Source organism: Oikopleura dioica, chromosome 1 (genome assembly GCF_907165135.1).
Source record: "Oikopleura dioica chromosome 1, OKI2018_I68_1.0, whole genome shotgun sequence".
Classification (NCBI taxonomy): Eukaryota; Metazoa; Chordata; class Appendicularia; order Copelata; family Oikopleuridae; genus Oikopleura; species Oikopleura dioica.
In genome coordinates this window covers 6038527-6052829 of record NC_137291.1, presented here as the reverse complement: position 1 = coordinate 6052829, position 14303 = coordinate 6038527, and the positions used below count along the sequence as shown (strand labels likewise).

The 14303-nt window shown below is 39.0% G+C and overlaps 4 protein-coding genes across 4 annotated transcripts; 2 read left to right on the top strand and 2 right to left on the bottom strand.

Annotated features, from left to right (window-relative positions):
• The first annotated feature begins 2487 nt into the window (after positions 1–2487).
• Positions 2488–4598, top strand: LOC145711794 (bone morphogenetic protein 1-like). Its single transcript, XM_081789483.1, has 7 exons — positions 2488–2493; positions 2539–2890; positions 2995–3131; positions 3198–3356; positions 3403–3578; positions 3627–3960; positions 4150–4598. The coding sequence occupies exons 1-7, from the start codon at positions 2488–2490 to the stop codon at positions 4504–4506; spliced, it is 1521 nt and encodes a 506-aa protein (XP_081645609.1). The 3' UTR covers positions 4507–4598.
• A 9-nt stretch (positions 4599–4607) lies between these two features.
• LOC145695951 (uncharacterized) lies at positions 4608–5816 on the bottom strand. The gene is made up of 2 exons (XM_081773004.1): positions 5790–5816; positions 4608–5747 (listed from the first exon to the last, which is right to left on the bottom strand). The coding sequence occupies exons 1-2, from the start codon at positions 5793–5795 to the stop codon at positions 4710–4712; spliced, it is 1044 nt and encodes a 347-aa protein (XP_081629130.1). The 5' UTR covers positions 5796–5816; the 3' UTR covers positions 4608–4709.
• Positions 5817–8813: 2997 nt separating this feature from the next.
• On the bottom strand, positions 8814–10900 carry LOC145711793 (beta-1,4 N-acetylgalactosaminyltransferase 1-like). Its single transcript, XM_081789482.1, has 3 exons — positions 10375–10900; positions 9171–9445; positions 8814–9097 (listed from the first exon to the last, which is right to left on the bottom strand). The coding sequence occupies exons 1-3, from the start codon at positions 10863–10865 to the stop codon at positions 8814–8816; spliced, it is 1050 nt and encodes a 349-aa protein (XP_081645608.1). The 5' UTR covers positions 10866–10900.
• A 1069-nt stretch (positions 10901–11969) lies between these two features.
• On the top strand, positions 11970–14056 carry LOC145711792 (tartrate-resistant acid phosphatase type 5-like). Its single transcript, XM_081789481.1, has 5 exons — positions 11970–12132; positions 12898–13106; positions 13148–13450; positions 13654–13873; positions 13935–14056. Exons 1-5 carry the CDS (start codon positions 11970–11972, stop codon positions 14027–14029), a joined length of 990 nt encoding a protein of 329 aa, XP_081645607.1. The 3' UTR covers positions 14030–14056.
• The last annotated feature ends 247 nt before the right edge of the window (positions 14057–14303 follow it).

Here is a 14303-nt window from a genome sequence, read left to right as displayed (position 1 = left end):
ATTGGCTGAAAATTTGTCGAAATTTTTTGTCGGTTCCTGACACCTCCCCACTTAGAGTTTGGGTTAGGGTTAGGGTTTCTGAACTCTGAATTCTCAACTCACATTGGTCACTGTAGGAATTATTGGTGATGCATTCTCCTTGTTTTTGCCACATAGTTTGCCCAGTGACAGGGTTTATCTCCGTAAGCATTTCCGGAAAAGCACAGTCCTCGTCGACCAAGTCGCTTATGTATTCCCTCATTTTGTCTTCGCCCAGCAATCCAACCTGGCCAGCGGTATTGTTGTTTTCTTTTCCGGAAAGCAGAGAGTTGACGTATTTGTCGTATTCTTCTTGGTACAGTTTCAAGGTGTTTTCAATGGCGAAATCGTATCGGACTTCTGGCGCAAATCGAAACTCGCAGCCGGCATTTGAAGACTCGTTCGATAGCTTGAGCCAGGCTCTCGTGTCTTGGCACAGGTGCCGGTCTAGTCTTTCTTCGTACGATTTCAGCTCGAGAAACCAGATCGCTGGGACGACAGAGCCGAGATACAAAGCAATGCAAGGAGAGATGAATCGGTATTCTTGGCCGCCGCGAATGGCGATCGTGAAAAGCGCCTCGCCGAAGAGGGTTAAGACGGGAGCAAGAAGAATGAACATGAAAGTGGTTTTGTAACGATGCTGGCATTTCCAGACAGCGAGGAGTCCATGCGCTAGAATTTTTAAAGGCGGAACGGATTGAGTATTTTTACCTAAGAACATAGCTCTGGCTCCAAGTGCCAACAAAGCATCCTTCATTTAGGCAAGTTTCTTTCTTCTCTAAAAGCCTCTATCTCTAATTGAATTTCTCCGAAAAAAACGCTTATTTTTGACTCTTCAAAGGACAAGTTTTTAGAATCATGTCAAAAGGGACTTCGCTCAAGAAATCATTTTGATTGAAAAGAGTTCCACAAACCTTATCCCTTGGGATTTGAGAGGAAGTGAGCTTGCGCCATCGGTTTGATTGAATATTTAGCATGTTCGTTTAACTGGGCCTCGATTAAAATTTCAATGATTGCGAGGGACTTCTATGATCGGCTGTCTTAATTTTGCGCAGATCATTTGATCATTTGAATTATTCTACGCCATAAGAGTTCATCATTTAACTGCTGAGAAGTCAAATACTGCTATAGATCTTACGAAAACAAACGGGATTTTCATCCACCCATAATTATGTTATTTATAATATAGCAATAGACATATCCCCTTTTACTGCCCCCTTGAGGCTATCTTATAGGCCGAAACTATTTTTGTCCTCACAAAATCTGATAGTAAAAAAGGATCCTACTTTATCCTCAACGACTTGGGTAAACGGCAACTACGCTTGAGTAAATACGCTTGTGAATCAGGAAATATTATTCAAACACCTTTTTAGACAGAAGACCCTTCAGTGAAGAACCACAAAAATGCAGAGAAAACGCTTTCCTGGACGAGATAATGATCGTGAGCGGGGAAGAATGAATAATCCGAAGTACGATAGGAATGGTTTTTATTATATATTTTTGGTAGCAGTCTAAACCAAAAAAACAAAAACCAAAAAACAGTTACGATGTGACTGATTTTTATCAACTTGAAAATATCAAGAATGAACTTCAGGGACCAACTGGTGATGTAAACGTTATTTTTTTTTCTTCTATTGAAGATTTGACTAAGAGACGTCCGGCTCATTGGGGGAATAAGTACTGGGACAAAGCTATTCGGCAGAGCAGCAAGAAGGTGGATAAAGGACGAGAGCGCAAGAAAAACCGCCATGCTCATGCGATTTTTTTAGCTTCAGACTCAGGTTAAGTTCTAGGAGTACACTTTAAAGAATAGATTATTCTGAAGAAGAAGAAACTTTCAATGATACTGATTTTAACGAGTATGAGGATTCCTTCGATACCAGAGACCCAAGGAATAAAATGAATTCAACAAATACCAAACAGAATACTAAGAAAGAGAAGGGAAGAATTCGACCAATTTGTCTTTCCTCATCCAGAGAAGATTTTCCAAAATCGTCTTTGTCAAAGTACAATGATGATCAGAACAGAACCTTCACTATCAATCCTGACAACTTCAATAAGAAATAAAAATTGACAAAAATATTTTGACAATGTTTTTTTTTCTGATAAATATTTCTTATCTAACTTTTGCAGCTTGCTAATTATTTCTTAAAAGAATTACGGCTTGACAAGTCTTTTCGAGCGAAATTGATACTTTAAATTTTTGCGAATTAATTTCTCTGATCTAATTTCTAAAACTTATTTATTTTTTCCTAGCGAACTCTGCTGCGTTTCTCCACAAAAAGCTCGGTCTTTCTCCTGTTTTAGCTGTCAAGTGTAAGCGCATCGCTAAATCTCAGATTCAATGCTTACTTTTTGTGGGAAAGATGCTATGAAATCTTTCATGTCAAATACGATTCACCACCAAACGTGGCAAAAGCTTTAAAAGCGGAACTTGATCGATGATCGTTTAAATAGAGAATCTTCGATATGAAGGTAAAGTTTTTTTTGCTGAAAAATAAGTAATCATTTCTTCTTTAGATCTCCGCTGGAATTCTCGCGGTCGCCCATGCTAAGGCCAAGAAAAACGGACATTTTGTCCAAGAAGCTGGAGCAGCAAGAATCCCCTGCGGTGGGAGAATTACCGATGCCGGCTTCATTGTTTCCCCCGGCTTCGACGACCCAGGCCACTACTTTAACAATCTCAACTGTACTTGGGAGATCGAGATTCCAGGCGTCCGCGACTTCTACATCCATCCGGATTTCTTCGAGCTCGAAGGAGTCAGCGGCTGCCCTTACGACTCGCTGACCATCATTGATGAAACTACGAATGCCAACTACGAATTTTGCGGAAATCAAGATGCGGACTATATTTACACTTCCAACTACATTTGTAAGTTAAAATTTTCCTCATGACAAAAAATTCTCCGAAATTTCGTTTTTTGGATTTTTCTTGGCCATTTATTATTGAAAACAAATTTTCAAGTTTCTTTTCAGATACCACCGCGGGTTACTCGACCTCTGACTACATTTCATCAACTGATGCGACAACCTTTGGAGGAACGACAACAACAACCTTTGGCGGAACAACGACAACAACAGAGCAGACAACAACGACAACTACACCGACGACGGCGTCGACGACCTCGTTAGCTTTGAGGAAGGGTTCATCATTCAATAAATAAGAAAATTCTTACAAGAATTTTAAACCTTCTATCAGCAGCTCTGCGAGGAGAAAACGTCGATCCCACAGCTCTTCTTACGACTCTTACTACGACGATGGAAGTAACTACGATAGTAGTTACTGGGGGGGTAGCGATAGTAGTTTCTGGGATAACGGCTTCTACGATCCGATTTTTGTAAGAAAAAAAATGACTTTTGAAAATTCGTTTTATCTGTTTTTAGGTTGTTGGAAACAAAGCAACAATCAATTTTGTGACCGACTACAGCGTCGTTTTGAGAGGATTCAAGCTGCGAATTGAAAAGGGACGACCTTTGGTTTGTGAAGAAACTCAGTCTGGATCTGGAAGAATCACTAGCCCTTTCTACCAAGAACCATATAAAGAGGACACCACCTGCCGGTAGTTTTCAGTTTTGATTTCATTTATGAACGCTATTTGAATTTGAAGCTACTATCTGAACGCCGAGCCAGGAAATATCATCAAAATCAATTTCGAGAGTTTCGATATCCAGAATAGCCGCGATTGCGGCACAAACTGGCTCTCCATCAACGGAAGAAAACACTGCGGCGACGAGTCGAAAAGACATTTGTCCTTTGGCTCGAAGAGAATTCCTCCAAAATCAGTGTTGATTCACTCCGATTCAACAGAAGTGGTGTTCAGATCCGACGGAAAGGCTCGATACAAAGGCTTTGCGTTCACTTGGGAATCCGTCGAGAACCCTGATGGTCAGATAACCTTCGGCCCTCTTGAAAGTGCCGCGGCGTTTCATGCTCACATGGAGGTAAAACCGGCCTTTTAGGACGGAACCAAAAAAGGGAAGTGCATTTTTGGATTACCAATAAGATTGCTGTATTTGGCCAACCGGCCAATCAAAACCAAGATCCGGAAAATAACTCCCTTTCTTTGGTTCTGCTCCCATTTTAGGAAATCTAGGATCCAAAATTCAAAAAAGTCGAATCCTTCATTTTAGAGCTTCTACAATCAGCTCGTCTACCAGATGAAATTCCGCGGCTCCCGCCCGTGGAAAACCGACGGACTTCAACGATTCTGGAAAAGCATCATTCTTTCCGAAGATTTTTTCCAAAACGAGGGCGACTGTGAATGGGGCTTCCATCAGCCAAAATACCAGTCCTTCGATTTCAGCGAGTTTGATGAGTCAAAATCGAAATGCGAAAATTTAGCGAGCTTTGCTGAAAACGCCCGGCAGTTTTTCGACAATTTCTTGTGCATGGACGGAGTTGAAAATCCGAGATCGACTTTAATTCGCCTCAACCATCAAGCGAATAAGATAGCGCAGCTTTCGCAGAAATTGGACGATGACTGTTAGTGAACAATTATTATTTCTGAAATCAAAATGAAAATTGAAGCATTCATTTGTTAATTCTCTGTCCAGATATAAATTAACGAAATTTCAAAAATTATGCGAGTTTTTTCACCAATTTATTAAATAATAAAAGGGAAAGGGAGAGACAAATATCGAAAGCAACGAATTTCAAAGAAGATGAGTCCGACAATGTTCTTCATACACGCTTAGGAGTTAAAGTAAAGCTTTTGATAAAAGAAGTTCTTGACAAGGTAGGATGAGCCGGCGACTCCCCAGTCAGAGTAGTACGCAAACTGATCAGTTCCTGAAGGAGTTTCCGCGGCAGAATAGGAGCCGGCAAGAAACAGAAAGCCATCGATCAAGAGAGTGTAGGAAACCCCTGTCGCCTCGAAATTCTGATGCTGGACAACGGTGTACGTATTCCATTGGCCTTCAGTGCAACGGAATTGCCTGTCGACCCAATTTCTAAAATGACTTCCATCATTGACGACGACTTGAAGCAAATTCGCCTCGTTAGGATGTCTCCAGATTGCAAATTGTCGATTGCCTGGAAGATCTTCTTCTCCACCATCGCCGACTCGGATGATGTTCTTCCACTCATCGTCGACTCCCATAGAAGAGTCGCAAAGAACGTCGACCGAGATTCTGTAGCTTGGAGAAGCGGAGATCGCACTTGATACAGTGTTGCTGACTGGTGCGCGCGAACAGCCATTAATGAAGGTGGTACATTCAGAGATTCCATCACAGGGATCAGTTGCGCACGATGGCTCCGTTGGTGGCTCAGTTGGCGGCTCAGTTGGTGGCTCAGACAGGTAACACTGAAGCTGTTTAAACTTCCTAGTAAAAAGCATCTTTCGTTGCCGCCAAAGAAGTCTTTTCATCTTTGGCGGAGCTGCGATCCCATCGTTGCAGGCAAAGGCATGGTTGAAGCTCTGGATGGATGCGATGAAACTGTTTATGGAATCGCAAATATCTTCATCATCGTAGAGCGGCGCGACGAAGTCATTTGGATCACCGGATCCAGCGTAATCGCTGCATGATTCGAGAACTCGATCAGGGAGCTTGCTGACTTTGTTAAAAAAGTCAGCGAGGCGATTTGCCTTTTTATGAGCTGGGATGTTTTTGTCGGCGTAGACGGCTAGCAATCCATCGTAAAGCTGGTTGTACACAACTTGGATGGTGGTCCAGGCAGTCTCGGGATTAGACTGAGCATTCAGAGCAGCTAGAAGTACCGACGGAAATATCTAAACTTGGTTAAAAATCTGAAAATCTTCATCTTCTTTTACCCTCATTCTCCTTTCGAAAGAACTGGATTTTTCTTCTTAAAAATGATAATTCTAAACAAAACAGAATTCGATTTATATGGAAAAAACGGCAGTAGCAAGCTGCCCGCTCGATGGACTAAAGAGCTTTTTACTAAGTCATTTTTTGTTTGGGCGCTCTGTCGAAATTATAGACAGAGTTGTTGGCATAAATAAAGGGAGAAAAATATGAACCTTTTCTTACTAAGTCTAAGTCTTTTTACCAAGTTTATCAATTTATGGCCGAAATGGGTCAGGAGAATTTCGGTACTGACACCCGAAATTATAAGTTTTTCATTCTCTGATGGTACGACTATTTAAATTTACAAGAATGATAATGTTGATGAGAGAGCAAAAATCCTCATAAAAAGGCCGGAAATCTTCGACAACTGCAACATCGGGCGGCGTTGGGCGGCGCTATTCAGTTATTCCACAAATTTTGGCTAAGCATTAAGACGGCTGACCACGGGATGCACTAATTTGGCTGAGCATGAAACCCTCCTAGAAACATGTCGCTAGAAAACGTTTGTTTTTGATGATTTCAAGAGATCTCCAGGGGTTCGATCTGTCGACAACAAAATAAAAAAGGTCAGACCTCGGATATAGAATTTAAAGAAGAGTTTAAAATCTGAAGGTTAATGGGGACTAACAGACTGTAAGTTACATTGGGTTTCCTGGTTTGGTAAAATTCCTGGTTTGGTAGAAATCCTGGTTTGGTAAAGTTTCCGAAGTCTTACCAAATCAGAAATTTTACCAAACCATGATTTTTACCAAACCAGGATAACATATTGTCAAAAATCTCAAAAATCAAAAAGTGCAAATATCGACTCTTACCGTTTAACTCGACCCCCCTTAAAGTGAAAAATATGAAAATAAAATTTTTTTATCGCAAAAACGGACCAGAAATGCCGAGATTTTGCCAATTTTTAGTAACATAAGCCTTATTTATAGTTTTTTTTTTTCTTTCTTACCCCTCTTACTGCATCAAAATTCATTTTTTCAAGGTAGTTGAGCTGCTCTGAGCAGACTTTATTATTAGAGCTGGAGCATTTATCTAGTTGTTCGTCAATTATTTGTCAAATAATTCGTTTTTTAAAATTTAAATCTTCTTAATTTTCGTCTTTCTAAAGCAATGACTTAGAGATATGCTGGCTTAAAATATATCGTTTCTTCCAGATCACGACAACATACAGATTGGAGAAGTCAAGTTTTAGAATTTTTTTAGCTCTCGCTTGCCATCGGATGCGCTATTTATATTATGATATAAAATGCAAGAAAATATATTACATGATAGGATTTTGCATCGTCATGCGAGTTTTCATTATTTTTATAGGAATACATTTTTTTTAAAATCAGGATTTTTTTATAAAAAATCAATGGCTTTTACTGTTTAATTGACCAAAAATGGTAAAAAAAAGGCAAAAAATGCGGTTCAATGATGAAATTTGCCATTTTTCGAAGAAAATTTTATCGAAGAAAAATTTTAAGCCCCTACAGCGGGACATTTTTTGGAAGACTGTTGCCCACTTTTGTGGACATTTTTGTGAAAATTTGGGACAAAAAATGTCCACAAAAGAGGAAAATAACTATATTGGCATTCGCAAATGCCGGGATGATTCAATAGCAAAGTGACCAGGGATTGGGTCAGGTTAATCAAATTCTTTGCCTATATTCCTTTATTCATATGATATTGCGTTTCAACTGTTGCCGTAACTCAAACAACGACCAAGCCAATAACTGAAACAACCCCCGTACCAACGACAGAACTAACGACTGAACAAACGACCGAATTGACGACCGAAACAAAAATTGAACAAACCACTGTACCAACGACCGTACCGACGACTGAATTAGGCTCCGTTCAAACAACCGTACCAACAACTGAAGGAACCGCCGTATCAACGATCATAACAACATTTGAAGCAACCACCCTGCGTATAACTGAACTAACCCCCGTACCAAGTTCGAGTGTTCGAGTCATTATCTACCACGATTTTTAACAATAAAGTCCTCCCGCTCTTTCAAAAAACTAGATAAACAGCTGGTCGTTACACGTGATCATCCACTTGAAAATTAAGAGTGCTTCATGCTACCGATATCAACTTGCCGGACCAAGAGTTTACGTCGACAATGACAATTTGCCATAACATTGTCGTACAAAGAGAATTTTCTCGGGAAAAGCAAATTTGTCACGTTTTTTTTAACTCTCTCTTTCTTTTTATTCAGAAGCTATTGGCAGGATGATAAATACTGAACTTGATTCCGCTTAATAAAAATAATCAGTAAAATCAAAACTTGAGCGTCTTTTTCTGGTCGGTTCTTTGAGATGGACGGTCCTCTTGCACTTCATGTGATTTCTGTAAAACCAGAAGGTGTTCATCTGCTTGTTGAAGGCTTAAGACGAAAGAGTTTATAGAAGTTTTTGGTCTATTCTCACCTCCTTTGTCTTCCTCAGAAACATTCCGCCTGTGGTTGTAAAGTTTGAGTCGCTCTTCTGAGTGCTCATCTTTTGGACAGTAGCGAACATGCTGAAATTTTCAGTGAAAAAAAACAGTGAAAAGTAACTTACATGGATTGAAGCTTTTCCGCACCAAGCGACCCTCAATCAGCGTCGGAAACGGCTTCCGAATGTAGCAAAAACCCTCCGGACTGGTTTTGATTTCGATAAAATCCGAGCTCTGCCAAGCGTTGCGCTCGTGCGTGTCCACTCCTCCACCGACGATGTCGAAGCCTGATTTGTCGAGCACGTCGACCATGTATTCCATGTCGCTTTCTTCGTAAAAGATGAAGTCGTCATCGCACCAGACGAAGTAGTCAGTTCGCACTTGGGAAATGGCCATTGCTCGGCCGGCGAACCAGCCTTCTTCCGCCGGCATTTTGTATTGTTTCACGCTTTTAGGGGGATCTCTTTGTTCTAGGGATAGAAAACCTGTGTGGAAACCTGAGTCAGGGCTCCGAAAGAGCTTCAGCAGTGCTTTTAGGGCTCTGGCTCAGGTTTCTACTCAGGGTTTAACTCAAGAAACTGGATCCGTTCCTTGGATATTTTTCTCTAGAAATGACTTCAAAAGTATCATCCGGGTTGTCATCAGCTACGATGATTGTGATTCCAGGATACTTTTCCAAAACAGAATCGAGGAAGCGGTACAAGCAAGGATATCGAAAGAGCGTCTTTGTCAAAATCGTGACTCGGTCATTTATACTGTCGCCAGTTCTGTAAGTTAGCAGCGGCAGGGCGAGGCGCTTGATTGTCACGGGAAAGGAGATTTTGTAGCTGATTTCCGACGTGACTTTATCTTTCGTTGACGATCATGGTGGCTTTGTAAATGCCAGGAAATCTATCAAAACATAATTTTCGTCAACAAGTGCCTTCGACAACGGAAAATTTGACAATGTCTTTGATCATTCTCGCATCGTAAAATTTCGATTTATACATGATTTTCTCCAAAAGCTGATTTGCTTTTTCCACCGTCATCGATTCCGAACTTTCAAGGTTGACGATTTCCCCGTCGATCAGAAATTCACCGACAGTGCTTTCGAATTTGATCCTGACTAAACAGTCCAAAGGGAGCTTGATGATGATGTGAGGGGAGAACAACTCGTCTGGGGCGATTTCGTAGCCAGCTGAGACGAATTCGATCGGCCTTAATTTACAACTGACCTAAGGACCCCCCATGATGTCGGAATCAAGTTTTCAAACGTGGATTATGGGTTGATACCCTTAAGATTTCATAAATATTTTAAACCAATAATAAAGCTTAAATATTCCCCGAGGGCAAATTTTTTAAGGGTGTCGCTACGAAAGCCTATCGGCGATATGCTAATATTGGATTTTTTATCTCTCAGATGACCTTAAGGAGGTAGATATCAAAAAAAAAAATTTTCCATTTTTTCGCCTCAAACTTTTTCTACGTATAGTTTCGAGGTCAACGAGAAAACTTGTAAGCAAAAATTTTTTGATTGGACTACGTGATTTTTCACAAAATTGCCTCTAAAATCTCGAAAATTTGCCTGTTTTATAATAGATCGACCAATTTTTAGTAATTAAATAAGTAATTACTTAGTTTTCGTCCAAAAAATATAAACAGAAACCCCTGGGAACATTTATAGAATGATTTTAATACTGCTGAATAAAATTTCAAAATTTTATATTTTCGTTGAAAATCGTGAATAACAGAAAATTGATTTTTTTCTCAAAAGAATTTTTGAAATTTTAAATTCTGGCTTCCAAAGGATCTAGACAAGGGTCTTATCTAACTTCTCAGAAGAAAATAAATTCCGCCCTATATAAGGGTTTCGAGAAAAGTCTGCCAAGAAAATGGTCATTTTTAGCAATTTCCGAGTTTTCAACGCTATTTTTTACGATTTTTTTCTGGAAATTTTGAAATCGGCCTTCCATAGGCACGAGATAAGGGCCTCAACTCTTTATTAAAACAAAAAAATCATCGGTCACTATGATAGGATTGGGAGAAAAATCTGCCAGAAAATCCCGATTCTTGATATCTACCTCCTTAAAAATAAATTTCTGTCATGCTCGAAATCCGGCTTTACAATAAAAGAATTTTTAACTCACGTAAAAGCACCAGTTACGTGCAGCGGCGATTTGACATAATCAAAAATATGATTTCGAACATAGTTTTTGTAATCTTCATTTCTCCTCACAGACGTATTTTCAAAATCCACCGTATTTTTCTCGCTGTAAATGAATCCATCATTGCAGTTGCACTTATCTTCCGAATACAAGTCTTTGACGACCATGAATTCTCTCGGCACCGACTTGTCCCAGGCCGAAATCGACTTGAACTCGTCGTTTTTTAAAACTTCCTCGATTCGTTTAAAACTCGGCGTTGAAAAGTCATATTCAATTTTTGGCGTTTTTTCAATAATATGTAGTTCTTCTTGTTCTTTGTTTTCTTCGGCGATTTCGAGGTTTCTCTCGCTTTTGATTTTTCTATTAACATTTTCAAACTCAAGATATTTCGGCAGCGTCAAATAAATGTTGTTGATGAAGATTCCAATAATAATTCCGATGAAAAGCGCGTGCAAAGTCGGTCGGTTGCTCATCCTAAAATCATCATATTTTCTCGATTTTTTCTCATTCAGCATTCTTTTTATTCTAATTAATCTTTTGAGAAATCAGCCCTCAAAAAAACTTCTTTATTTTTTCATTAAAGTTAAAGCTTTAAAGTCGTAATTCTCAAAGATAATTTGTGCTTTTAAATTTAAGCCGACCATGAAAAAGACAAAGTTGATTTGACTCCGCTTTTCTCAAGAAAAATAACTGATAATTTTTGACAATGGAGTATTTTACGCGCTGCCAACCAAAATAAGAGCTTGAATGTAAAAAATTTATACTATAAATCAGAAACAAATATAAAACGAAAGAAAAATTTCAATAATCTTAAGGGCTTCGTGTTTAAATCGCTGTTTGAAGCCTTTCTTCCTTAATTTAAGAGTGAAAACTTAAGGGTATCCCCGAGTTAATCATTTTTTGCACTAGAGCTCTTTTTGAGCTACTCTTATTTACTTAAATTATTTGATGTCTTAAGGGTCTAGACTCTAGAGGGAGAAATCGAAAATTTCGTCAAAGTCGGGGGTCCTAGAGACTGTCCTTAAGAAATATCGGAGAAAAGTTGATTTCGTGAAGTCGACTCGCCGAGTTTCTCCCATATTTAACTTACGGAATTTCGGAGCTTTTTTCTCTTCCTTTTCTTTTCGTTTTCCTTCGCGCTTTTTAACACTTTTTGAGCATATTCTCTGTTTACTCGCTTTGACAATGGTTTTGTTACGCTTTAAATTAACTTAACTAACGGCCATTTCTAGCGCCAGAAAGCTGGAAATGAACATTCGTCCTGGTCCTTTTATGGAGGCAATCGGATTGCCGAGGGAGCCATTGAAGAAATCAGACTTAATCTTCAGATCTTTAAATTGAGCAAAACTGGCGAAACAGTCCCTACCGGGATAAAAAGAAGAATAAATAAGCTTTTGAGCTTCATGAGATGAAAGGCAAAAAAATAATCGAAAAATTTCTATATTTTCAGCGAATCAGATTTTTTTCTGGTGTTTCCAGAAAAAGGCGTGTAATGAGCAACTTTTGCTATTAAAACTGGGAACTGGCCATCTGTGAACTCTTACTACTCCATTTTCTTTTCAATAAAAAATCTGAAAATGAGAGGAGCAAATTTACTTTATTCATTTTACGTCGCCATTTCGGCGCAATCGAACAAAAACTATGTTCGATTTCCGGCGATTGGAGACTGGGGAGGATCAGATTATATCATCTTTCCTGATGGAAATACGTTCACTCAAGAATATGGGGCTGCATCGATGGGTAAAAAATGAAGGATCAAAAATTTGAAATTCAGAAAATTAATTTTTCGGAAAATGTTTATGGGGGGGCCTTAAGAGGGGGGTCGTCAATATTGGGACTTCTTTTGACCAATAAAGCGAGAAAACCTGATTTTATTGAATCAAAAAGAACCTTGGAGTGTAAAGAAAAGGGTTAAGAGTTTCGACCGGCGACAAGAAGAAAAAAAAAAATTTTTGAAAAATTTTTCAAAAATTAGGGTTAAAGTGGGGTCGTCTCTTGACCAAAAAATCTCGGAACCCTTAATTTTTTTCGATAATCAGATTTCTTTTACTAATAGATTGGACCCTTCAGAATCCACCGGCGATCAAATAATTCAGTGTCACTCCCTTAAAAAATTTTTCTTATTGATTAAAAATATCCGATTTTCAAAAAATTCCATATTTTTACTCGTTTTCGACCGATTTTTTATCAAGATTCGCATAGACTCGGAATTTTTAATAAATAATGATTCAAAAACTATTGAAAATTGATGTCTTACGATTAAATCAGATATTTTGATTGTTTTTGGCCGAAATCAGCTGCTTACAATGTCCCGCCGCGCACTCATTTTAAAAATTTAAGTCGATTTTTAGCAGGTTTTCCGTGGACCAATCAAAAAAAGCTCGCGACCAAAAAGATTTAGTTTTTGACGAGGAATTCAAAAATCTGGTCAAAATTTTCAAAATTGAAAATTTTCCATATTGACGACTCCCCCCTTAAGTTACTCCACTGTAGTTTGTTTTTAAGATCGACTTTGCGGCGAAAAAACATGTGATTTTTTGCTCTCCTTGGGCGACAATTTCTACACAGAAGGAGTAAAAGACATAGATGACACCAGATTTCATTTCACCTACGAGCTTGTTTACGGAAAAGCATCAGAACGAGAAGTTCTCAAAACGCTTGACTTTTACCAATGTCTTGGCAATCATGATCACCGAGACAACGCTACTGCTCAGGTTCAACATCCAGTTCTTTGAGAACAACGAGGAAAATTAAGGTTCTCTATTCGAATTTGATGGAAACGACGTTCAAAATTCCAGATCTATGGTACTCCTTCACGATCGAAAAAGAAAGCTTTTCGTTCAAAATGATCATGATCGACACAATGGTGATGATGAACTCTCGCGAAACTCATCAACTCCCGGGCTATCCCGATCGGGACTACCGGGCTGAACAGAATGCTTGGCTAGAGGAAGAGCTGGCTAATAGCGATGCTGATTATCTGATCGTTTCTGGACATCATCCGGTTTACAGTGTTTCTACTCATGGGCCGACATCTGCTCTTGTTGAAACTCTTCAGGTATCAAGGCCTTTTATGATTTTAGTTAGGGTTAGGGTTAGCACCTAAAATTCGGTCGGTACTGAAAATGTCACGAATGTCACGAATGTCACGGACGTCACGATTTTGCTGAAAATGTCACGAAAAAGAAACATGTTTTTATGACAGTCATGACATTCGTGACATTCGTGACAATTTACGCTCCCTCTTATCAATCATTTCAGCCGCTGCTGGAAAAGTACCACGTAGACGCGTATTTATGCGGGCACGACCATAACATGCAACACTGGTTCCACAAGCGTACACATTATTTCATCTCTGGAATGGGCGAAATTCCGAATCCGACGCTGCGAAACATGAACCATCCCTTGAATCCAGCAGAAGCATTTGATTATTTTACCATTTTGAAACCGATTCAAGAAGAGTTGCTTGGAATTCTGGAATGTTTTTCAAGAATTTTTTTAATCAACTGAAGAAATAATTTTTGAAAAACACAAAAAGTTAGTCGATGGAGACGACGAAAAAATGACCTTTGAGATTGTTTCTGGAGCTGCCAATATTTATTATCCAAGGGAACTACGAAAAAAGACAAGGGTCTGATTCGCTTCTGAATAAATTGATGATGCCTGCTTATTTCTTTGATCTAACACAAGCATTTGTGGAAACGAGCTTTTTTTTTTATCAATACGGTAATTTTTATTGATAGTCAATACTAAGCGATGGACCGACAGCTTCTAACACGCTTCTTTGTTATTCCATTCGACAAGATAACGTAACTCCCCTTGTTTTTGATGATAACGATAATAATCATTCCAATTTCACCTTTAGCCGCTTTCCTTTTCAAATATTTTTTTACTATAAGAAAACTCAAATT

Bases quoted from the DNA above. Each gene is read 5' to 3' on its own strand.
- LOC145711794 (XM_081789483.1), top strand. The intron at 3,132-3,197 runs GCGTCGACGACC...AATTCTTACAAG, and splicing joins CGACAACTACACCGACGACG to AATTTTAAACCTTCTATCAG. The intron at 3,961-4,149 runs GTAAAACCGGCC...CCTTCATTTTAG, and splicing joins CGTTTCATGCTCACATGGAG to AGCTTCTACAATCAGCTCGT.
- LOC145711793 (XM_081789482.1), bottom strand. From the start codon at position 10,865: ATGAGCAACCGACCGACTTTGCACGCGCTTTTCATCGGAATTATTATT. The intron at 9,446-10,374 runs GTGAGTTAAAAA...TTGTAAATTAAG, and splicing joins CACGTAACTGGTGCTTTTAC to GCCGATCGAATTCGTCTCAG. The intron at 9,098-9,170 runs GCACTTGTTGAC...CGTCAACGAAAG, and splicing joins CAAATTTTCCGTTGTCGAAG to ATAAAGTCACGTCGGAAATC.
- LOC145711792 (XM_081789481.1), top strand. From the start codon at position 11,970: ATGAGAGGAGCAAATTTACTTTATTCATTTTACGTCGCCATTTCGGCG. The intron at 13,107-13,147 runs GTTCAACATCCA...AGGAAAATTAAG, and splicing joins GAGACAACGCTACTGCTCAG to GTTCTCTATTCGAATTTGAT. The intron at 13,874-13,934 runs GTTTTTCAAGAA...ACAAAAAGTTAG, and splicing joins GTTGCTTGGAATTCTGGAAT to TCGATGGAGACGACGAAAAA.